At 47.3% G+C, this 23,890-nt stretch overlaps 1 protein-coding gene and 1 long non-coding RNA gene across 4 annotated transcripts in view; one reads left to right on the forward strand and one right to left on the reverse strand.

The window, feature by feature from the left end:
* RUNX1 (RUNX family transcription factor 1) overlaps positions 1 to 23,890 on the reverse strand; it is a 176,855-nt gene that overhangs the window by 60,458 nt on the left and 92,507 nt on the right. For all 3 annotated transcript variants that reach the window (XM_068179488.1, XM_068179486.1, XM_068179487.1), the window contains 2 exons: positions 21,301 to 21,457; positions 1,333 to 1,437 (listed from right to left, as the gene is read on the reverse strand). In XM_068179488.1, the coding sequence (XP_068035589.1) occupies positions 1,333 to 1,437; positions 21,301 to 21,457 (262 nt within the window). The remainder of the gene's footprint in view (positions 1 to 1,332; positions 1,438 to 21,300; positions 21,458 to 23,890) is intronic.
* LOC137468128 (uncharacterized) overlaps positions 1 to 23,890 on the forward strand; it is a 292,269-nt gene that overhangs the window by 30,677 nt on the left and 237,702 nt on the right. The window lies entirely within an intron of this gene.

Consider the following 23,890-nt stretch of genomic DNA (forward strand, 5'->3'; position numbering starts at 1 on the left):
CAGCTGGGGCTGCCCCTGGATCCCTGGCAGTGCCCAGGGCCAGGTTGGAGCAGCCTGGGATGTGGAAGGTATCTGGGGTGGAATAAAATTACTTTTAAGATCCCTTCCACCCCAAACCAGATTCTGTGATGTCTCCTTGCACATCTGCTCCACCCTCACTCCATTTCACCCAGACAGAGCTGTCTGCCCTCAGCACCTGAGCAAAACAACCCCATTTGTGCAGGGCTTGGGCATTCCCTGGGAACTTAAACTCCTTCAGCTCCTCCTTGTGCTTTATTCTTTTGAAAAAGGGAAGAGAGAAAAAGAGAAAAAGAGAAAAAAAGAGAAAGAGAGAAAGAGAGAAAGAGAGAAAGAAAGAGAGAAAGAGAGAAAGAGAGAAAGAGAGAAAGAGAGAAAGAGAGAGAAAGAGAGAAAGAGAGAAAGAGAGAAGGAAGGAAGGAAGAAGGAAGGAAGGAAGGAAGGAAGGAAGGAAGGAAGGAAGGAAGGAAGGAAGGAAGGAAGGAAGGAAGGAAGGAAGGAAGGAAGGAAGGAAGGAAGGAAGGAAGGGAAGGAAGGAAGGAAGGAAGGAAGGAAGGAAGGAAGGAAGGAAGGAAGGAAGGAAGGAAGGAAGGAAGGAAGGAAGGAAGGAAGGAAGGAAGGAAGGAAGGAAGGAAGGAAGGAAGGAAGGAAGGAGGAAAGAAAGAGAGAAAGAAAGAGAGAAAGAAAGAGAGAAAGAAAGAAAGAAAGAAAGAAAGAAAGAAAGAAAGAAAGAAAGAAAGAAAGAAAGAAAGAAAGAAAGAAAGAAAAGAAAGAAAAGAAAGAAAGAAAAAGAAAGAAAAGAAAAGAAAGAAAAGAAAGAAAAGAAAGAAAAGAAAGAGAAGATAGATTTGCTGTCTGTGCAAATCACTGGGCTCTCCCAAGGTGTCCCACAGCTGAGGCTCAGGGAACTCCAGGAAGCAGCAAACCATGGCATTTATTCCTGTTTGCAGGGTGGCTGAGCCTGAAGGGTTTGATCAATGCCATATTGGTTTGCAATGCTTTAAAATGCCCTTAACATTTGTAAAGCAAGAAATGACGTGCCAGGTATTCGCTGCCCACCTTTTACCAGCATCCCTTCTGTCAGCTCTTGGGTTTGGGGCCAAGGCAGGCCTGGCTGGATATTTCAGAAATGCAAGTCACTGGATCAGCTGGACACCAGTGAGAAAGAACACTTCAGGAAGGCAGGATAAAAACCATTTTAAAGCTTAAAACATTCCCATTTCTCCACATGCTGCTGGATTTGGTGTGGATGGGGATGAGCCCCTCCATTAAATCAGTTTATCCCTCTGGGAATTCTCTCCTGAGCTCACTTACTTCGGGGTTCCCGAGGTCCATCCACTGTGATCTTGATGGCTCTGTGGTACGTGGCCACTTGGGGAGGGTTTGTGAAGACCGTGATAGTCAGAGTGAAGCTTTTCCCTGCAACAGGAAAAAAGAAAATGTTACTGAGCAAAAATAATCCTTGAGCAAGTGTTGAGAAAAGCAAACTCCTCGTTTCTGGTAGAGCTCAAACACCCTGCAAGGCACTGAAAGGTTTTATGGGGTGTAGAATCCTGGTGCTGGATTCATTCCCTCCGTGGCAACTGCTCAAAGCTTTCGGGGAAACAAAATTAATTTATATTTAAATCATCTACACTCTGTTTGTAAAAGAAAAGGTGATTACCCCTAAGAGTCAGGGTTTATCTGATATTCCTGACTCTGGTGTGTTACCTGGGCTTTCTAAAGGGAGTTCGTTCAGGGAGGTTGGGAAATTGCGGCTGGCTTTTCCAAACTGCCACGGGAATCTGAGCAGCAGCACTTTTCAAACCAAAGAGAAGTGGGTGCTCAGATCCCCCAGGCAGGCTGTAAAATCCCACACTCTGTGGCTGAGGCCAGCAGGAGATCAGATCCATCTCGTGAAGCAGAGCTGTCTGAAAATCAGCTGCTACTGCAATGCCAAGAAAGAAGGGAATGGGAAAAAAAAAAAATCCCTACAGCTCATCCACAGAGAATTAAAATATTTTATGAAGCCACAGCAGAGGACAAGGCTCAGTTTCTCTATTATTCAGCAAGAAAATTGTGAAGGCTTTTTCCAAGTTGTTCTGTGCATGGCATGGCTCTGTTTTGGGAAAAGTACCCTGCTGGAACCCTGGCTGCTGAGAATTCCAGACTTTCTGTGCTGCCAGGCCCTGACCCCCAGGAGAACACTGCACTGACCTGAGGCCCTGGAGAAGCTTCCAAAATGGAATGACAGAACTGGGATTGTGGGGGTGGAGTTTGAACAGAAGTGTGTGATATCACAGGGTGGGAAACTCAGAGTTTAAGGGTTTAGGATGCAGGAACAGATATAAAGCAAGATGGAGGTTTTAGGGTGGAGGCTGCTCCTTCTCCTTCACCTCCTTCTCCATGGGTTTGGGTGGTTTTGTGGAATTGGATAAATAAGTTCCCATTGTGGATGGTTGGATATTGGGTTAAAAGTGAAAATAATTAAGGTGTCATTTCTTAATTGGACAGTTGATCCTTAAAAGGCCTTGGAGAGAGAGAGATGGGCTCCATTTTTAGTTTGTTGGAGTGAAGTGCTGCAGAACTCAGGGTTTGTGAGACTGCGACAGAGACAAGAACTGATAAACATCTGAGTCCCAACAAGAAATACTGTCCACACATTTCATCCCGACCTTGGCAAAAAAGAAGACAAAACTCAACACTAGCCCTGCATTTACTCGTGGCATTTGTGAAAGAGCAGAAGCAACGTTCTGCATCTTTGAGAAGACCTCAGCTGATGCTGTTGGCCTTGGCAGCAGTAAAAACACTGCCTGGCAGCAGCTCCAGCAGCGTTATCTCAGCATCAGGGGACGCAGGGGCTGGCAGGGATCTCTGTTCTCAGCCAGAGCCAGCGGGGACATCACCCCGAGAGGGGGAACCAGGAATTGCTGTAAGGAAATTGAGCCTCTTCCCTCATTTCACCACCTGGCTCCGGCCTGAGTGAGGAGCTTCTTCCCTTCCACACATTTCTGTTGTTTGCTTCAGTTAGCTCTACAAATAAGGCCAAATTTCAATAGAAATTTCAATCGGAATGTAAAGAGGAAATTAAATAGAAATGGAAAAAGTAAATAGAAATAGCTCTATAAATAAGGCTAATTTTAAACAGAAATTTCAGTAGGAATGTAAATAGGCTATTAAATAGAAATGTAAAACTTAAATAGAAATAGCTCTATAAATAAAGCCAAGTTTCAATAGAAATTTCAATAGAATATTAAATACAAATGTAAAAAATAAATAGAAGTAGCTCTACAAATAAGGCAAATCTTCAATAGAAATTTAAATAAAAATGTAAATAGGATATTAAATACAAATGTAAAAATTAAATAGAAATAGCTCTATAATTAATGCCAAATTTCAATTGAAATTTCAATAAGAATTTCAATAGAAATGTAAATAGGATATTAAATCGAAATCTAAAATGGACAGGGATCTTCTTCCTTTCCAAAGTATAATTCCCTGTATCACTAAATACAACACCTAGACCACTAAAACAGAGAGAGAATTTAAAAATATTCTTTAATTACTGGACTAATCTGCAATATTTCCATCTGACTTCCAGTTTAGGGTTTGGCACCTGCTGCTCTGCTAGAACACAAAATCAATTTATTTCATCAGAAGGTTCTGGAGAAGGTTCTAGATAGACAATAAGTGCAGGGAAAACCCCAGTGATTGTGAAATGCAGTAACATGTGGCCATAATTCCAGTCTCTAAAACCAGAATAAAGAAGAAGAGGAAGAAACCCACAAGGATCATCCAGTCCAACACTCATGTGAACAGCCTGGACAGGGATGTTCCTTCTTTCCAAAATAGAATTCCCTGTATCACTAAATACAACACCTAGACCACTGAAACAGGGAGAGAATTTAAAATATACTTTATTTACTGGACTAATCTGCAGTATTTCCGTCTTGCTTCCAGTTTGGGGGTTTTTTTATCAACTGCTCTGCTAGAACACGGTGTCAATTAATTTCTTTAGAAGGCTCTGGAGAGGTTTCTATATAGAAAATAAATGCAGAAAAAACCCCAACGACAATGGAGCAAAATGTGGCCGTAATTCCAGTCTACAGGACCAGAATAAAGAAGAAGAGGGAGCTGATTTTCTTTTTTTAAAAGATTTTTTTCTCCAGAACAGATTCGACCGAGCCTGTGTGGGGCTGTGACATGAGCTGGCAGAGCAGGAGGACACTTAGGTCACTCCTTGTACTCATGAGCCACATCCTGGTTAACCACAGCCCCTAGAAGCATAAACCTGGGTCACTGCTGCTCACCAGCAATTCCACCTGGCTTTTATTCCCTGCTTCTTCTGCCCCCTTTCCGTCCAGCTTTCTTAAGTGGTTTTATCATCCCTGAATTATTCATCATTTATGGGGTTGGTTGACGAAGGTTGGATTGGAGGGGTTGGGAGTTAAATGTGGGGTTTGTGGGTATTCCTGCTTCGGGATGACAGCAGGGCCATAAGCATCTCCTGGGTTTTATGTGCTATGATACAGATTTTATTTCCAACAACACTTGCATAATACACGCAGAGTGTCTGCACAGACAGATTGCCCAAAAGTGAGTCAGGCAGAGAGGACCTGACCTTGCTGCTGACTGGAAAAAGGGACCAAACACCCCCAAAAGTCATCCTGAAAGTCTGGCCTTGTTTGGGTGCCTCCAAAAGTCACAATGAAAGTGTCACAGCAGTCACAGCAAACCAGCACCGTGAGCTAACATCAAAATCCGAGAGCCTCTGGGTTCAACGTTCCCATAAATCGATGGAAAACCACCCAGAAATCAGCTCAGGGCTGCGTGGATGGAAGCCAATCATTCTGGGGTCATCCTGGGAGTCTTTGATGAGGATGAAAGGGGTTTTGGGGTGCAAGAGCCACTTCAGACCCCGTTTGTCTCTAGAACTATCCCTGGTGGTTCCTGATACAGGCACCTGCTGAGCACAAGGATGAAATTCTCCAGAGGTGGGACAGGGCTCTGCCTTTGGAAACCCTTCCCACAGATATCAAGGCCTCAAATGTGTGAGGGCACAGCCTAGGAGTCACTGCTGCCATCAGCTCTTCCCTCCCAACCAGGATAGGAGAAATCTCTTGGGAACGTTCATTATTGCAAGAGGTGTAAGGTCAGAACCCTTCCAGAAAAGCAATGAGAACAGGAGCAGTCCTGGCTGGAGTACAAGGCTGAGGTTGGAAATGTTACCTGGGCACTCTCCTGGGGGGTTTGGTAGAGATTGGACTTCAGGTATCACTGATTTGGCAGCTGAAGTCACGGAATCCCAGGATCCCTGAGGCTGGAAAAGCCCTCCCAGCCCATGCAGTCCCAGCTGTGCCCCATGCCCACCTTGTCCCCAGCCCAGAGCACTGAGTGCCACCTCCAGGCCTTCCCTGGCCACCTGCAGGGATGGGGACTCCATCACCTCAGATGGATTCTGAGCTGTCCCCACGTTTATAGGGTTGCTCAAGAGGTCCCTTGAGTCTGGGAAAAAATGAGAGAACTTCAGAGGAAGAACAAAGCACGAAGTTCAAGAGGGAACGGCCTCAGACTGGGCCAGGGCAGGCTCAGCCTGGACAGCAGCAGGAATTTCCCCATGGAAAGGCTGCTCTGGCCTTGGCAGGGGCTGCCCAGGGAGCTTTGGAGTGCCCATCCCTGCAGGTGTCCCCTGGAGGTGGCACTCAGAGCTCTGGGCTGGGGACAAGGTGGGCATGGGGCACAGCTGGGACTGCATGGGCTGGGAGGGCTTTTCCAGCCCCAGGGATTCCATGAAAAGGGAAGGAGACATTTCGAGTGAGGGAAACCCATCCCTGGGTGTTTGTGCCAGGCTCTTGTGCCCAGGGTGATCTCCAGCATGCACCTCCCCCCGCCTTGGACAGCGGGAGCTGCAGGTGGATGTGGCCAGGAGCAGGAATCACCCCAGCAGGGCATCTGGAGCTGCCCAAGGAGCACCTGGAGGTGGCACTCAGAGCTCTGGGCTGGGGACAAGGTGGGCATCGGGCCCAGCTGGCACTCCACGGGCTGGGAGGGCTTTTCCAGCCTCAGGGATTCTGGAATTCTCTGATATTGTCCCTTCAACCCAGGCCTCTCCATGATTCCATGCTCAAAGCCTCTGCCTGTGCCCTGTGCTGAAATGCAGGAATTTGGAGCTGCATTCCGGGTCCATCCCCCTCCAGAGGCTGGAGCAGAAGCAGCTGCCCTCCAGCAGGATCCCGGCAGTCTCCAGAACCGCCCTGCACAGCTCTAGAGGGAGCAAGAGGCTCCTGAGCTGCTGCCCCGGGAATGTCTGGGAGGAACCCAGGGGGAGAACATGAATCCTGGGTGACACCACGGTCACATGAAGCTCCTGTGTCCTGCTTGAGTCATCCCTGAGCGCTGTCACCATCAGCTGGGGCTGCCAGGGGAGGAACACTTCTAATAAAAGTGGCTGCATGGGCAGAGGGAAAAGGGAGTAAGAACTGTTGGGAAAAGAGATATAATCTCTAACTAATCTCTAACTGATCTCTAATATAATCTGTAATCTGCAGATATACTGCAGATCAGTCCAGTCAACAAAGTATATTTTTAAATTCTCTCTCTGTTTTTGTGGTCTAGGTGCTGTATTTAGTGAGACAGGGAATTATATTTTGGAAAGAAGGAAGACCCCTGTCCAGAACCCAGATCCCTGCCCTTGAACCTCTCACTTCATTTTGATCCTTTGAAAAAGCCACTGAATCCATGGATAAAGGGTCATCCCAGTGAGAACAGAGAAAAATGGAGTGAAACCTTCAGAAATTTGGCTGTGGATGAGGGAGAAAAAGGCAAAGAGTTGAGGTTGGTGTAATCACTGCCTTTTACTTTTGGGCTTTGTCCTAATATACCTTTGTGCCATTAAATTTGGTTTGGTTGTTTGGGTTTTTTTCTTTTTAAAAAATCATTACAGTAAATTATTAAATAAAAAGAATGGAAAAAAAGAAGGAAAGCAGCCAAGAATGTCTGTGCTGACAAGGACAAAAGGCATAGCTGGAAAACTATGAAATGTGAGGCCCAAATGCAACTCAAATGACATTACAGACATTTCTATTCTATTAAGGAGAGAATTCCAGGTTCTAGGAAGAAACAGGATGATTTTATTTTGGAGGTTTTTTATCCATTTTCTACCTTTTAGCCCCTTTGTACCAGTATTAAACCATGCTAAATGATCAATTTCCCCCATTTTTCTGGCTCCTCACAGCATCTCCCCGCCTCTCTGCCAAAGCCAGGGGCTCTCCTGCATTTAAACAGTCCAGGATGCCATCCGCACATTCCATATCCATTCCCAAATGTCACCTCCCAGACACGGGGGCCAGTTTTTTGCTGGTTCTTATCCCTGAGCCCTCCAAATCGGATCAGTAAGTTGAGAAGGGCTGAAACCACTTGACCCTTCATGAATTAACAGCTGCTCATCCTGGGAGTGAAAGGTTGTTTTTTATTTTTTTTGCAGGTGTTCAAAGCCTGCACGAGGCAAAATTCTGTGCTCAGGTGGTGGCTTTTTTCTCCAGCCGCCAGTGATGGTTTGACACAGACTAAAACTTTGCCTCTGATGTTTGATCTGGTGCTGTTTCATCAGAAGAAGAAAAAAAAAAAACCCAAAACCAAAACTGCAGCTGGAGCAAGAGGCATCAAAAAAAAAAAAAAAAAAAAAAAAAAAAAAAAAAAGATGATTTGTTTACCAGCAGCACCACAGATGCCACTGGATTTAAATATGACATAAAGCTGTTATTCACCTCAGCTGGAGATGGTTTGTAAATTGTGACCACCGCAGACCAACGGTCCAACCACCCAAATGAGGGTGGTGGCCCAAAAAAATGCACCGGGGAGAACTTAAGAGACTTTTCCAGGGCCTAAAGGAGCTCCAAAACAGCTGGAGAGGGACTTGGGACAAGGGATGGAGGGGCAGGAATGGTTTCGGATGGGGGAGGGCAGGGTTAGATGGGATTTTGGGAAGGAATTCCTCCCTGTGAGAGTGGGGCACAGAAAAGTTGTGGCTGTCCCATCCCTGGCAGTGCCCAAGGCCAGCTTGGAGCACCCTGGGACAGGGGAAGGTGTCCCTGCCCATGGCACTGGATGATTTTTAAGGTCCTTCCCAACCCAAACCATCCCCTGATTCCAAGAACGGCCCGTATGAATCAGTCACAGGGGGAAATGGAGCTGTTGGTGTATTTTTATGGGGTTTTTTGGGGTTTAAGCACGTGTCAAACTGGAAATTTGGGAGATACACCTCCTTCCCTCCTGCCAAAGCAGGATAAACCTGACCTTGGGAACATTTCTCACTCCAGGAAGTTCTTCTCTCAGTGTTTACACAGCAGCTCCTTACCCAGATGAAATCTCCAGCGCTCTAAATCAATAAATGCTTTGTTCTGGATTTCTACGGGGCCAAAAGGGGTCCTGCTGCAAACTGGAACCCCCTGGAATATGGGATTTTTTTTTCACAATAAAGGTGGAAAAGCAGCTCATTCCTGCAGGGACATGGCTGGTTCTGGCTTTTACCTTTTCCTTTCCTTCCCAGCTCCCAAATCCTGATTTTTTTTCATGATAAAGGTGGAAAAGCAGCTCGTTCCTGCAGGGACATGGCTGGTGCTGAATTTTCCCTTTTCCTTTCCTCCACGGCCCCCAAATCCTGATTTTTTTATGCAGCAGGGTTGGAAAAGCAGCTCATTCCAGAGCTGATCCTGGCTTTACCATTCCATGGCTGATCCTGGCTTTTACCATTTCCTTTCCTTCCCAGTTCCCAAACCCTGAATTTTCTTGCAACTCATTCCTGAAAGGACATGGTTGGTCCTGGATTTTCATTTTTCCTTTTCCTTCCCAGCTCCCAAAGCCTGATTTTTTTTCCACAATAAAGCTGGAAAAGCAGGGACAAGGCTGGTGCTGGATTTTCACCTTCCATTTCCTCCCCAGCTCCCAAATCCTGATTTTTTTTTTTTTTTTCCACAATAAAGCTGGAAAAGCAGCTCATCCCTGCAGGGACATGGCAGGTGCTGGCTTTTCCCCTTCCCTTTCCTTCCCAGCTCCCTGCAGCACTCCAGACATGCCCTTCACACTCTTTCCCTCCCTTTCTCCACATTTTTTCCTGGCTAACAATTCCAAATCTGGGCTGGGAAGCAGCAGAGCTGCTGTGGCGCTCCCAGAAGGTTTTGACTTGGGGTGGAATCCTTTCAATTCTTTTGGTGAAATCAAAATAACGGTGCTCAGCCAAAATGCACCAATTATTTTGGCACTTTTAACCTCAGGCAACATAGGAATTACATTGAGCAACCCAAATTACATCACTGAAATCAAGGAATAGAGACATTGTCAGGCTCAGCAGGCACCCAGATTGAATTAGACTTTATCTGGGTGATAAGGGAAGTCCCTGTCACTCTTGGGGAGATTTTCCCTGATCATTTGCTTGTTTCAGAAGTCAAAAATATCATCCTGAGCTACAGACATGAAATATTGACCCAGGCAGATGTGGGAGCTGCTGCTGCTGCTCTGTTATTTTCCAGCTGTTCAAATCTAGGTAACTCAGGCCCTGAGTTTTGCTGCTACCTGGGATTTCAGTTCCTTGGAGAAGAGCTGAAAAGGCTCCCCAAAAATGCCTGGGAGGAGTCTCAGGTGGATGCAGGTTGCATGGAAAGAGAAAAATCAGCATGGGCAGGAGGCTGGGGCTGCTACTTGGGCTAGCAAGTGCCTGAATCAAGGGATGGACAGACCCTGGGGGATCCTCAGAGGAGTTTCAAGTGGATCCCAGGATACCAAAAAAGCACAGATATCTTGGGAAGCTCCCCTGGAGGAGTCTGAGGCTGCTCCCTGAAATCTCAGCTGCCTCAAGGAGGTGGGAGGGAGGTTCTAAAGCCACTTTCCCCCTCTTGTGCTGCAGTGGCACCAACATTCCAATCCCTTCCCTCGGAGAAACGATGGCACGAGCACCCAGCATGCCAAAACGTATCAGTGCCAATTTCAATCCACATTTCTGCCTCAGTGCTGCTTTTTATCGCTTCCTGGAGCAGGCAACACCTTCGGCATCTCACCTGGAGCCCTCAGAAGCCTCTCCCTGGCACAAGAGGCTGTGAAACCTTGCAAGGATGGTGCTGAGCTCACTAAAACAGCCGCGATTTTTCTGTCTGTGGGGTTTTTTTTTGGGAGGGGGGCAGATGTTTACACTCGAATTTGACAATTTGTGTGCAGCCAGTTTCACTTCTGTGCTGCTGAGGGGTTTCACTTCCCCGGGCCGTGGGCTGGGGTGATGACACCATCCTGTGCTGCTCCCTGCCCTGCCAGCCTGGCAAGTGTGGAAAAGGGCAGCCGGTGGCACCTGATGGCACTTCTCTCCTCCAGCAGCTTGGATTTGGTGGGCATTCCTTGGAAAAGTTCATGGATTTCACATAAAACAGGAGTTTTACAACCAGATTCCTGTTTTCCCTCTCTCAGGCTGCTGCTGCTGCCACCTTGGTGTGATTTTTCCCGTCAATGTGCCCAAGCAGAGAGGCCACAAAAGCTCAATTTGTTGTGTTTAGAGAATGAAAATATGTGGTAGTTGAGTTGCAGGGGTAGGAAATGGTCGTGGCCATTGATCAGGAAGGAGCTGAAGTAGGAAAATACCTGAGAATCTGGGAGAGGTTGGAAATAAAAGAGGCCATAAAAAAGAGGAGGCCTCCGAAGGCAGGGTGTCCTACAAGAGAATCCCAGTGTGGCTTGGGTTGGAGCAACCTTAAAAATCATCTCATCCCACTCCTGGCATGGCAGGGACACCTCCCACTGTCCCAGGCTGCTCCAGCCCCAGTGTCCAACCTGGCCTTGGGCACTGCCAGGGATCCAGGGGCAGCCCCAGCTGCTCTGCCCACCCTGTGCCAGGGCCTCAGCACCCTCACAGGGAGGAAATTCTTCCTAATACCTGATCTAAACCTGTAATTTTTCACTTTGAGGCCATTCCCTGGGTCCTGTCCCTGCATCCCCTGGAAATTGTCTCTCTCCAGGTTTCCTGGGGCTCCTCCAGGCCCTGCAAGGCCACACTGAGCTCAGCCCAAAGCTTCTCCTGTGCAGGTGAACAATGCCAGCTGTGCCAGCCTTTCCTGCCAGCAGAGCTGCTCCATCCCTCTGCTCATCCTGGAGCCTCCTCTGGGCTCTCTGCAGCAGCTCCAGCTCCTCCCTGGGCTGGGACAGGGCTGGGGCAGCTCTGCAGGTGGGCTCTCACCTCTGGGGGCACAGGGACACAAAAGCCACCCCAGGAGGTGACACAGCCACGAGTCACCTCTGGCAACCCCAACGACCCCAAACACGTAACCCCCAGGAATGCCCTGGGTGCTGATGGCCAACTCCAGAGTGGGTTTTGAGCTCTGGGAGGAATTTGGCTGCCAGGAGCCTCATTTGTGTCTCAGCATCCTGAGCTCCCCTGGAAATCCCGGCTTTGGGGCTTTGTGGTGCTTCCTGTGGATGTGTCTGTGCAACCACAGTAACACCAACCTCTGCTGAATGGGTTTTTTGTCCTCAAAACCAACCCCAGCACCCTGTTGGTGCTGAATTTTTGGGATGGGATGCTGCCTGAGACTGCAAGCCTGCATATCAAGTTTCCAGAATGGATTAAAAGCATGAAATCCACGGAGCAGGGAGGGGGGGAAGGAAGAACATTTAATGGAAAAGCCAAGCAGCCTCTACCTCTTAAGTGGAGCTGCTGCAGTAACCACCATAAAATTCTGATGAATTTGGGTGGAGACAATAATTACAGCCCAGCAGGAACGAAGTGCTTGGGGTGCCTGGCCCCGGCATGAGGAGATCTCAGCTGGAGCCCTTAGAAACAAGAATTATTATGAAAATATTTGAAGGCTTGATTTAGAGATACTCAATTTCCACAAACATAATGGTTGAACACACATCTGGGGAGAGTGGAGCTATTTTTGTCCCAAAAATGGCCCTGATTGAAATTTCTGATGCTTCCTTCTGTGCATGGGCTCCCCAAAACCTGAATCACAATTTCCAAGCTGTGGTCTAAATATGAGGGAATTTTTTTTTTTTTCCCCTCAGTGCAACATCATTTTTGTTTTAAATAAAGTGCTCGTCTGGGCTGCTTGTGGAGTGATCAGAAATGAGCTGACCTCCACAAAGTGCCACCCACAAACTGTCCTGACTGCCGTGTCACTGCTGAGGAGTTCAGGGAAAGGGAAAAACAGGAAGATCAGGTGGAAAGGACAGTTCAGGATGAAATGGCTCCACTGCAAAGCTTCTCCCACCTTCTCACTGAAAATGCCTTTGGATCCTTAAGCCTAATGATAGTCCTGAGCCCAGCTTTCATTTCAGACCATTCATCAGCTTTTTGAGGTAGAAATTATCCCCCAGACTTTATAGGGATGACAGAGACAAGGAGAGGTTGAGGCCCAGATTCACGGGCAGATTTATCCGCCTCAAGTGGGATTAAATCCAAAATTCCACCTCTCAGCTCTCCCCTTCCCCCAGTCCAGGGGGATTTCTGGGGAAATCCCTGAAAAACACCCCCAAGCCCTCGAGGCCTCAAGCCCAGGCCCTCAGAGAGGTCAGCTGGCCTTGACCTGCAGCCTCTGTCCCCTCCCCTCGGTTTGGAAGCTGCTGCTCTTCTCCAAGGAATGGAGAGAGACAATTTCCAGGGGATGGAGGGACAGGACACAGGGAATGGCTTCAGACTGAGAGAAGGAAGGCTTTTATTGGATATTAGGAAGGAATTGTTCCCTGTGATGGTAAAGAGGGACTGGGATGGAATTCCCAGAGCAGCTGGGGCTGCCCCTGGATCCCTGGCAGTGCCCAAGGCCAGGTTGGACACTGGGGCTGGAGCAGCCTGGGGCAGTGGAAGGTGTCCCTGCCATGGCAGGGCTGGCAGTGGGTGATTATTAAAACCCCTCCCAACCCAAACCATTCTGGGATTCTGGGATTCTCTTGCTGCTTTTCTGTTTGAACCTGTGGTTTCTTCTTCCCTCGAAGCACTTTTCTCCTCCTTTGCCTAATCCTCACACCAGGCAAACCTCGTGTCCTCGGTGTTGTGGTTTTGGCACGTCCCATTCCGAGGCACATTCATGGCATGGTGCATTGTCCTGTGAACTTGGAAAAATCCCTTGGAGACCTGGATTTTGGCTCAGTCCCTCTCCCTTTTGCAGTGCCAGGACACAGAGAATGGATCCTGCTGCCAGAGGGCAGGGCTGGATGGGATATTGGGAAAAAATCCTTCCCTGGGAGGGTGGGGATGACCAGAGCAGCTGTGGCTGCCCCTGGATCCCTGGAAGTGTCCAAGGCCAGGTTGGATGTGATTCTGAACAACCTGGGATAGGAAAAATTGTCCCTGCCCAAGACAGAGGGGTTGGAATGAAGTGATCTTTATGGTCCTCTCCTTCCCACCCCATTCCATGGTTTCATGGCACAGCTGGGAACAAACCCTGGGCAGAGGTCCAGGCAGAGGCTGCAGCTGCAGGGAGCAGGGAGGGTGTGGATTCCCTGGAAGAGCAACAGAACCCTGTCTGAGCAGGAAAGGCAGGGAACCCTTCCACCACCATCAGGGACGTTCCTGCAGTGGGGAGTTCACAGAATCACAGAATCCCAGAATCACCGGGTTGGAAGAGACCTCCATGACCATCGAGTCCAACCCAGCCCCAACACCTCAACTCAACCCTGGCACCCAGTGCCACATCCAGGCTTTGTTAAACACACCCAGGGATGGTGACTGCACCACCTCCCCGGGCAGCCACTCCAGAACTTTATCACCTTTCTGTGAAAACCTTTTCCTGATATCCAGCCCATATTTCCCTTGGTGCAGCTCGAGGCTGTGTCCTCTGCTTCTGTCAGTGCTGCCTGGAGAAAGAGCCCAGCCCCAGCTGGCCACAGCCACCTTTCAGGAGCTGTGGAGAGTGATATTCACCCCCTGAATTCCACCTGAAGCAGATCAATCCCAACCTGAGCATTCCTCCAGGAGCTCTCTGAGCTCAGCAGCTGCTCTGGGGCTGTTTCCTCAGAGCTGATTTGCTTGGAGCAAGGAGTCTCCGTGCTGTCATCCCACTAATGCAGCTCCCATCGATCCCAGAGCTCAGAAAAGCCCCGGGGTCACTCGATGGATATCCAGGGAGGGGGATAACGCTGCCATTACCAACCTGGAAGCTGCCAACTTCCAGCTCTGTGGCCTTGGAGGTGAGCAGGCCTTTGTGCACAAAGTCCAGCCTGTGGAAAATCTGTGGCTTTGCCAAAGCTTTTCCTTCAGTTCCTCCCTAAATTTCAGGGAACTGATGTGGACACACAGCTCCAAGCACCGCCCCGCCAGAGAGCTCTGATGGCACCGAGCCCTCCAGGCAGCTCCTTCCTCCTCCAGAACCTCCTCCCCACACACCTTCAGTGGGAAAAGGCAACAGGAGTTTAGGAATTTAGGATCCTTCCTTGCATCCTTTTCTGAGCCCCAAACCTGCCCCGGTGCTAAAGGTTTACACGGAATTCCCACCCTGTGCCTAGAGGCTGCAGCTCTCCAAGGGGACTCCCAGAAAAATCATCCAGAGAGGGAGGAAAGGGGGCAGAGATGAAGGGAATAACGATTTGGAGAGGCTGAGAAAATTGTGGAAGTAATATGGTGGGAAAAACATTGGGGAGCAGGATGGGGGCAAAAAAGTTGGAGAGGTGCAGCGTTAAGATAATAAAGAATTATTTTAAAAGTCTATTTTTAATATTTTTTGTTGCTCCTAAAGGGTTTTTGGAAGGGAACAGAGACTGATTCAGCTGGATGAGGGTTTATGCACATGACTGTGCTGGAAAAGACTCTCGTGACAGATATTGTGAGCCACTGATTTGCAGCATCCTCACTCCTGCTCAAGTTCTGTGGCCAGCACTAAGCCTGATTTATCTCCCAGCAGGATTTTATTTTGGTGACAAAATAGCTCCTCTTATTGGAGTTGGGATATGGGGACACACATATCCACAAAAATCAGTGTATTTTGACCAGAACTCCAGGAGTTCTGAAGGGTGGCACCAAAAGAACAAACAGCAAAATAAAGACAAACTTGAATAAAAAGTATAAAACCAACAAGAGAAGAGCTGCAGGGCAAACAGATCTCTCGAAACTATGTAACCTTTTCATCTAGAGAGGTACTTTGTTTTCCCTAAACAACATTCTGGGAAGTCCTTTTATCAAGGCAAAAAAAAAAAAAAAAAAAAAAATTTGGGAAAACGCTCCGAGCGTGGCGTCTGCCTCATCCTCGCCGCTGCAAAAATGTGCAAGCGGAGCTGTGCAGAACCAAAAAATAGATTTATTGTTATTGGACTGAGGGCAGTGGTTCAGCACTTGGCATGACCACTGTTTACAGCAGGAATGCTCCCGGAGACAGGAAGTTCTCCGAGCCCTCTGCCGTTATTTTTCTCCTGTTGACGTGTTTGGAGCGGGAGTTTATTTTCCCTGATGAAATTTTTAGTAAATTTTTAGTAAATTTTTAGTAAATTTTTAGGCAGAGAGGGGCTTTTGGGAGCTGGCAGAGCCATTGTAGGTGTGCTCAGCCTCGTCCCATGGGATGGTTTTGGGGAGTCCAACCCCTGTGAGGAGCAGCATCACCCATGGGGTTAATTTCACAGCCATGGATTCCCAGATCCGGCTGCTCGGAGCGAGGGAGCACCTTGGGCACTGGGAAAAGCTTCTCCCCTCCTTTCCTGCTGGCACTAAGGTTTCCATCCCTTTGGAGGGCTGGGTTTGCTGCTCAGCCTCATCCCCCGGGATGGTTTTTGGGAGTCCAACCCCTGTGAGGAGCATCATCATCCGTGGGGTTAATTCCTTGATCAGGAATTCCTGAATCCAGCTGCTCAGAGAAAGCCCAAGGAACCCTGGGCACTGGGAAAGGATTTTCCTCTCTTCTCCTGCCACCACATCTCTGCTGAGTTTTTTATCCCTTTGGAGGGCTGGGTCTGCTGCTCAGCCTCATCTCATGGGATGGTTTTTGGGAGTCCAACCCCTGTGAGGAGCAGCACCATCCATGGGGTTAATTCCACAATTGGAAATTCATACCCCCAGTTGCTCGGAGCAGTGCCCAAGGAACCCTGAGCACTGGGAAAAGCTTCTCCCCTCCTTTCCTGCTGGCACTAAGGTTTCCATCCCTTTGGAGGGCTGGGTTTGCTGCTCAGCCTCATCCCTCGGGATGGTTTTTGGGAGTCCAACCCCTGTGAGGAGCAGCATCATCCATGGAGGTAATTCATACACCCCCAGCTGCTCGGAGCAAGCCCAAGTCACCTCGGGCACTGGGAAGGGGATTTCCCCTCCTTTCCTCCTGGCACTGCCTCCCTGATGAGGTTTCCAGCCCTTTGGAGGGCTGGGTTGGCTGCTCAGCCTCATCCCTCAGGATGTTTTTGGGAGTCCAACCCCTGTGAGGAGCAGCATCATCTGTGGGGTTAATTCCTCAATCAGGGATTCCTGAATCCGGCTGCTCGGAGCAAATGTGCCCAAGGAACCCAGGGCAGTGGGAGAGGCTTTTCCTTTCTCTTCTCTTACATCTCTGCCAAGGGCCAGCCTGGATGTTTTTTTGGGAGTCCAACCCTTGTGAGGAGCAGCACCATCCATGGGGTTAATTCCACAACTGGAGATTTGCACAACCCAAGCTGCTCAGAGCAAGCCCAAGGCAACTTGGGCACTGGGAAAGGCTTTTTCTCTCCTTCCCTCCTTTCATTATCTCCCTGCCAAGGTTTCCATCGCCTTGGAGGGCTGGGTTTGCTGCTCAGCCTCACTGGGATCGCACAGAAATCTTGGCTCAAATTAATGACGCAACCAAGCCACCCCAAATCTCTTAAAAAGAAATGTATCACTCCTGGCCTCTGGTTTTTAAGGGAAAAGTCACCATTCATAACAGAATGGAGGGAGAAGAGTCCTTGGAGAAGAATCATGGAAGCACAAAGAGCCTCTAACACACGCCCAGGACACCGCCCCTTCCTTTCACTGAGTCATGAAATCATGGAATGGTTTGGGATTGGAAGGAACAGTAAAGATCATCCAGTTCCCTGGGCAGCGATACCTTCCACTGTCCCAGGCTGCTCCAAGCTGGCCTTGGGCACTGCCAGGGATCCAGGGACAGCCACAGCTGCTCTGGGAATTCCATCCCAGCCCCTCCCCACCCTAATGGGGAAGAATTTCTTCCCAATATTCAAAGAACTTTCCCATTCCCTTCCACTGGCTGTAGCATCCTTCAAATGCCACATCCTTATCAATCCAAACTCCAAATAAATATTTGATTTTAAACTCTATCAAATGACCCTTTTTCCCAGCTGATTGCTGATGGATTTCTCCTGTTTTCATCCCATCTGGCAAACTCTGCTTATTGTGACTCCAGGATCTGATCCCACGTCCTCTGCAGCATTCCAAAGGCTTGGATCAGAACCTGGACGCCTGCTTAATACTGGTTTTACGACCATGCTGAAGGGCAGCATCCTCTGTTTTGCACATACTTTTATAATTTTGAGTGCATTTCAGTCAAAAAAATAAAATCCATTTCAACCAAGTGCTCAAATAACGCAGCCTGCACAGAAGGAGCAAAATTCTGGCTTGGGAAGACCAATAAAAATAATTGGATTTGGAATCCCAGCCAGTAATTTTGGGAGTTTGAGTATTTTTGAGATTTTTGTCTTAGAGTGATTTTTTATTTCCCTGGGAATGATATCCAGAGGGAAGAGTCCTGAGGGCAGAAATTGTGCTTGGTAAAATCTCTCATGTTCTACAAAGCTACACCTGCTTTGGCTCCATGGAAATTGAAAAATATCACAAAATTTACTCCAATTACTCTAACCTAAGGAAATATATGCATGGATTTAATTTTCCATCCTTTCCAAGGTGCAGTTTCTAAAACTCTCTTGGAGCTGCAACTCTCAGGTTTAGATTGAGATCTCCTGCAGCAAGCCAAGACACTTCTCCATTAGCTACTCTTAGGATAACCCATTAATAATCATTTTCATCTGGAAAACATGTTTATTTTTGGGGATTTTTGGAATCTTACATCCTCCAAAGAAGATAGGAACTGGGATTAATGATTCCATGAGGAAAATATGTCGTGTTCCCCAAGCCACAGAGCTTTCCCTCTCCAAAATAACTATTTATTTTTAATTGTAGCCAATGAACTTCTACAATGTCAGGCTTTTTACATCAGATCCATTTCATCAGAGTGACCTAAACCGGTTCTTTATCCGCTAAAAAAACAGGGATACGTTGCAGCAGGAGCAGTTGGAAGCTCGGAATGTTCGCGAACAGAGGGCAAAAAAATCAAGATTAATTTTGTTTTAAGCAGGTAATCAGGCCAAGGGGGGAGGCTGAGATTGGCTGGAGTTTTAAAAGGACATTTTTCTTCCCGAAATGACTCCCGAGCCAGACGGGCAGGTTTGCCCAGTAGCATTCTCCAATGCTGGGCTGAGGAATTGGAGCCTTGGATCCCGGCCAAATCCAATGGAAGTCTCTTTGGTTGAGGAAGAAAAAGCCAAATTGCTTTCCTACCACATCTCCAGGTTTTGGGTGGCCTGTGACAGTCTCACTCCTATTTTGGGTGTGAAGAAAATCAAATGTTTTGGGTTTTTAGCTCAAAACAAGCAGCACGGAGCAAACTCTGGGTGTTGGGCACGGAACGAAGCTGAAACTTTGGCTGATATTTGGTGCCAAATATTGATGAGGGGAAATCAGCCCGCAGACCAGGGGGATTCACTGTGACCCTCCCAAAACCAGGAGGAAAACATGGAAAATAATCCTTGATGCAGACTGTCTTGCTGCATTTCACAGAAGAAATTGAAATTATTCACACAGGGTGTCAAGAATGGGAATTTCCTCCTCAGAAGGGACAGAGCTGTGGCTGCTGAAGGGGATTTTAATGGGGATTCTGATGATTGCGACTCAAAACCATTCCTGATTCTCCATCAGGGATTTAAAAGACGGATTTTAAATCCCCCGAGGGACACAAGGAGCCTCCACCGTGGCCTGAACCGACGTGAACTTTCAGTCCCTGCTCGCACAACGCCCCTGGCACCGCATTATCACCGGTGGCACTGAGCTGATCCCAGCTCAAATATTCCACGGCAAACAAAGTCGGGGTTCATTTTCCTGCAGCCAAGTATCAAAGGCAGCAGTGCCCTTTGAAGCAGCCACCTTCTGCTGCAGGCTTTGTGCAAATGCCGCAGAACAGCAGCTCCCAAATCCCGCACAAAGGCAAACAATCCCCACCTTTGGAAAACAATCCCCTGGCGGGGGAGTAAACAAAAGCATCCATTAGTCACCGCCCCAAAGATGGGCAGGTGAGGATGTTGAACCTGGGAGCCTGACTAAGAGCACGCAGCATTCCCAAATCCCTCCACTTAAAGGATCCTCAGCACCTGGCTCTGGATAGCACACCTGGAAAGCCCGGGTTGGTGTGTGAGCAGCTAAAGGAGCGGGGTAAGGGTTCCCTATTCCCAAGAAATAGGGCCTGCTTTGTCCCAGCTGCTGGATTTTGACCTTGAGGCTCCCCCAGTTGCCTGTTATGATTTCCAGCCTCATTACCATGGCCAGGAACTGAACTACAGGTTTGTTTTTATGAGCTTCTCCAGCACTCTGCCAGCTATTCATTTGAATCTTCTAAACAGTCAGCTCTGAATCATAATGCAAATTCCATTTACTGAAAAGGTGGTACCTTTAATATTCCAAATGACCACGTTTAATGACTGATACTTTTAGACATTACAGCATCCCTCATGTTTTCAGTAAATGGATATAATTTGCTCTGCATTACCCTATTATTATTCCTCGCTGGCATTACAAGGCGACGTTCTCAGCTGCGCGTGTTTTCCATTTGAAGACGGCCCAAACAACACAATTTGAGAGGCAGCTGCCTCTGTACCCTCAGCTAAAAACACTGCAGCACCCAGAGGAAAACTGGATGGGGATTTTTATCCCTAAAATGTGTTTAGTGCTCCAGCAGGGCCGCGCTTCTGCAGCGTTGTGGCGCTGTTTGTGTTGGAAGGGTGTCCACGGGTGCTTTTCACTTCAAAGGCGAGGAAGGGCTGTTGTGTATAATCAGGAGAACTTCCTCCTCTCCAGCCTGACACATCTCCCGTTTGGAATAAAAGCCAGAAGTGGGTCAGCTTTGGGACTCTCCTGGAAATCAGGAATCCGTGTATGGAACCAGGACACGGCTCGGGTGTCACATGGGAATGGAGGGAGGGAGAAGTGGTGAGGAAGGGGCAGCACTCCCTGACTTCTGAGGGACACCAGAGCACAAAGTGCTCCAAAATGAGACCTCCTGACGTTCAGGAGGTGCTGCCCTGTCACTAAATTGCCCTGGAAAATGCTGGAATACCACAATGCCCCTTTCCAATTTTAAAGACAAATTAAACAGAAGGAAAATACATAATAAAACACCTGAATTCACACTGGAAATGTGATGGATTTTCATCCCTGACCTTACAAAAAAGAGAGAGGCTGCTCCTTCTCCTGAGGTTTTTCTGAGCCCCAACTCGCTGGCTTCTCTTTGGGGGTTTGACCCAACCTCCCTGAAGTCCCCACACCATTCCATTAGTTTATTTTAAGTGCTTCTTTTGGAATTAATGGGATTTAGGATTAAGGAGTGAAGTTTTAAAGGGTATTCTGCTGATTGTTTTGGGATGAAGCTTTGTGCACCTGCCCACTCACAGGCAACACGTCAGGTGCTATTTGCAGCTTCCTAATATTTTTGTATAGTCCACTCTAAGTCAGCTTCAACTCTTATTTGTTATTTACACTTTTTATTTCTACCAGTAACCACTGGTTATGGCAGAGATAAATCAGATTTTGAACCCCTCTGCTCTGCCTGGTCTCTCCATATTGCAGGAGACATCAACTGCCGTGACTGTTGAATTTTGAGAGGAAAAAAGCTTGGAGAAAGAGCATTCAGCAGGTCAGGAACCTGCAAATTTTTTAGATCTAAGTGGGAATTATTTGTATTTTTAGCCTGATTCTCTCTGTTGCAAAAATCAGTTTTTGCAGAGAGTGCTGGGGAGCCCCGAGATGACCACAAGCTGAAAATTCTCATTTTAAATTGAAAATCGTCCACTTAAACATAACCACGGGTAATAATGTGCTGCCTGAATTAGGAAGGGTGGCTGCCAGAGTCACTCTCTGGGTGGATTTTCATTTTTTTTTCCCCCAACAGGATTTCACCGCTTAAAAATCAGAGCGACGCGAAAAAGCGGGAGGAAAGGCGGAAACCCATCCCGCGCCTTTGGAACGGAGGTGTGCTGGATTTTCCAGCGTTCCCTGGTGGACAACAGCTCCCAGCTCCGTGCCCAGGGGCAGGAGCTGGAGCTGGAACCCCCCTGTACCTCTGCCGCTCCTGCCCACGAAGCGCAGGTCGTTGAAGCGCGCCACCTGGTTCTTCATGGCCGCCGTGGCGTTGCGCAGCTCCGCCGAGTAATTCTCATCATTCCCGGCCATCACCGTCACCAGGGTCCCGTCGGGGACGTCCCCCAGGGCCACCACCTGTGCCAGCAAGAGCAGAACCCTCAGTTTCCTAAGCAGAACCCTCAGTTTCCTTTGTTTCATTGAGAAGTCAAACCAGGGGGAAGAAGCCGCGGTGAAAGTCTGGGTGGGCCAAGCGGGTGTTGGAAATCATTCCCGATTTGCTGGAATGGGAATTCTCTTCATCCCCCAAGTGTTGGCCCCTATGTTATTCTCTCATCGAGGATTTTCAGTTTGGTGATGGAATTTAAGATCTGAAATGATAAGTTCCACACACACCCGCTGCTAAATGGTAGCGTGGTGGTTGACTTGTTGCTGCACTAAAGTGTTTTCCAACCCGGATAAAAAAATTCTTCTCCTCATTTCCTGGAGAACCAAAGGACCTAAGGTAATTAAATTTAAAAATATCTTTATATTACCATAACTTATATTCTTTAAAATCTATCTTTTTTTTACTCCTCATTGCAGATTTCTACCATTTTAAACCCGATTTTTCCCAGTGGTTGGACAGAAATTTTTTCTTCCTTGATGCACCTCCGAAACATGCAGCATGATGTGAAATGAAAAATGCTCTGGGATGAAAAATACAGAAAATGAGCTTTCCAAAATCTTTGTAATTGTCAATAAATAAATTCAAGTAGCAGCGCTCGATGGTTTGATTTATATCAGGAGCTCTTAACAGAGCTGCCCAAGCAGAAATCCAGAGCAAGGCCGTGGAAAATCAGGCCTCAATCAAATGTTTAATCCCAATTTACTGAACAATTCCGTTCTTTCCTTCAGGAGCATAAAGCAAATAATTTTCAGACCTCACCCTCGAGTGGATGGATGGAAATCATGACCTGAACTAAGGACTTTCCCCTTTCCCCAAAATATTTGTTCTCTTTGGTGCCAGACTCCATCAAACCTTTAGGAACACAGGGTTCACTGGGTTTTTGATGAGAAGTATAAAGATTTCTGAACTTTAAGATTCTGATTTTTTTTTTTAGCTGTTCACATTGGTTTAATGATGAAAATTTTAGTTTTTCTTGTAGCTCCTTGAATTCCCCAAAAAAATTCAACCTGCTGGAACTCCATGGACATCTGGGATCTCTCTCCGTGTCCTCTGACAAAAATCAGAACTTGAATTATTTTGTCTGATTTTCTTAAGAGCCCACTGCCGTTTCCCCAATTCCACAGCACTGCCACCACAAAAACCCCCAAAACCCCCCAAAAAACAAACCCAGAGATAAAATCCAGCTCATTTTTAATTCCTCTTTTGCCCTCTGGAAGAGGAACCAGCCTCGCATTGCGTCCTCGAGTTGCAGCTCGAGATTTTCCTTCCTCTTAACATTTTCTGACTTCAGTCCAGGCAGTTACAACTGGCTGAAGTTTGTCACAACCTGATTTTATTTCTCTTTTCTAATCTGTTTGTTCTTTAAAAACAGGATCAGCAGCTCTTTTACTTGATCCAGCCCTGATTTTTATTCCCCAGCCACAGCCACCTCCCAAAATACAAGAGAATTCTCCATTTTCAGGTATTTCCCAGCCTTTTCTTTCAACACAGGAGGCTGAGCTTTTCACTTCTGTCCTCTCCCTTTGCTCACCCCTAACCCTGATTTTCACTTCCACATGCAAAGCTAAAATTTCTGGGTCAAAATTCCCTCTTTACATCTTGATTTCAACTTCCTCTTTCCCCGTTCCTCCCCAGCCCTGATTTTTGGGTTTTTGTTCTCCTCTCTGTGCTGTAATTTGGTTTTTTGGGCCTGCACTCAGCTCGCCTTTTCAGTTTTCCCTGATTTTGGCAGAAATGAGGCCCTACTGGAAATGTTGAAGCTTGGAAATCCTCACAAAATCATCAACTCCGCAGCCAGTTCTAAAAAAATCCTGCAAAACCTTGATGCATCCACATCTAATAGACAAAAAACAGGGAAAAGGGAAAATCAGGGCATTACCCTGCCATGCAAATATTGAATTTAAGGGAATTTATGCCTGGATTTTAAGCTTTCACTAAGTTTTGCATGGATCCAGGGCCAGTTGTCTCTGAAAGAAATATTTTAAAGCTTTCAAATCCCAACCTCGTTGATAAAAAAACGGGAAGAAAATTCTTAAAACCGTGTCAAAAACTAACCCAGCCCAGAAAAGAAACTGTACTTGAAAGTCACAGACAATAGAAACAGAAATACAAATATTTACATTAGAAAAAAGACTAAACAGATAAGCTGGGACTTGTTACTGGAGTTATCAAGGACTTGGTTGTACTTTTTACCTCTAAAAATTTGTATTTCCCAAGGAGCAAGAAGAATATCAGTCTTGCAGTGCTGTGGGGTATCTAAATTTACTTCTCCTGCATCAATTAATCCAAATTGGCCTCTTAAATGCAGATTTGGATTCTTAACAGCATTTGGACAATGAATTTATATGGCGCCTTATTGGTTATTGTGAATTATTTTTTAAGTTTCTCACAATCCTTCTTAA

Source organism: Anomalospiza imberbis, chromosome 2 (genome assembly GCF_031753505.1).
Source record: "Anomalospiza imberbis isolate Cuckoo-Finch-1a 21T00152 chromosome 2, ASM3175350v1, whole genome shotgun sequence".
Classification (NCBI taxonomy): Eukaryota; Metazoa; Chordata; class Aves; order Passeriformes; family Viduidae; genus Anomalospiza; species Anomalospiza imberbis.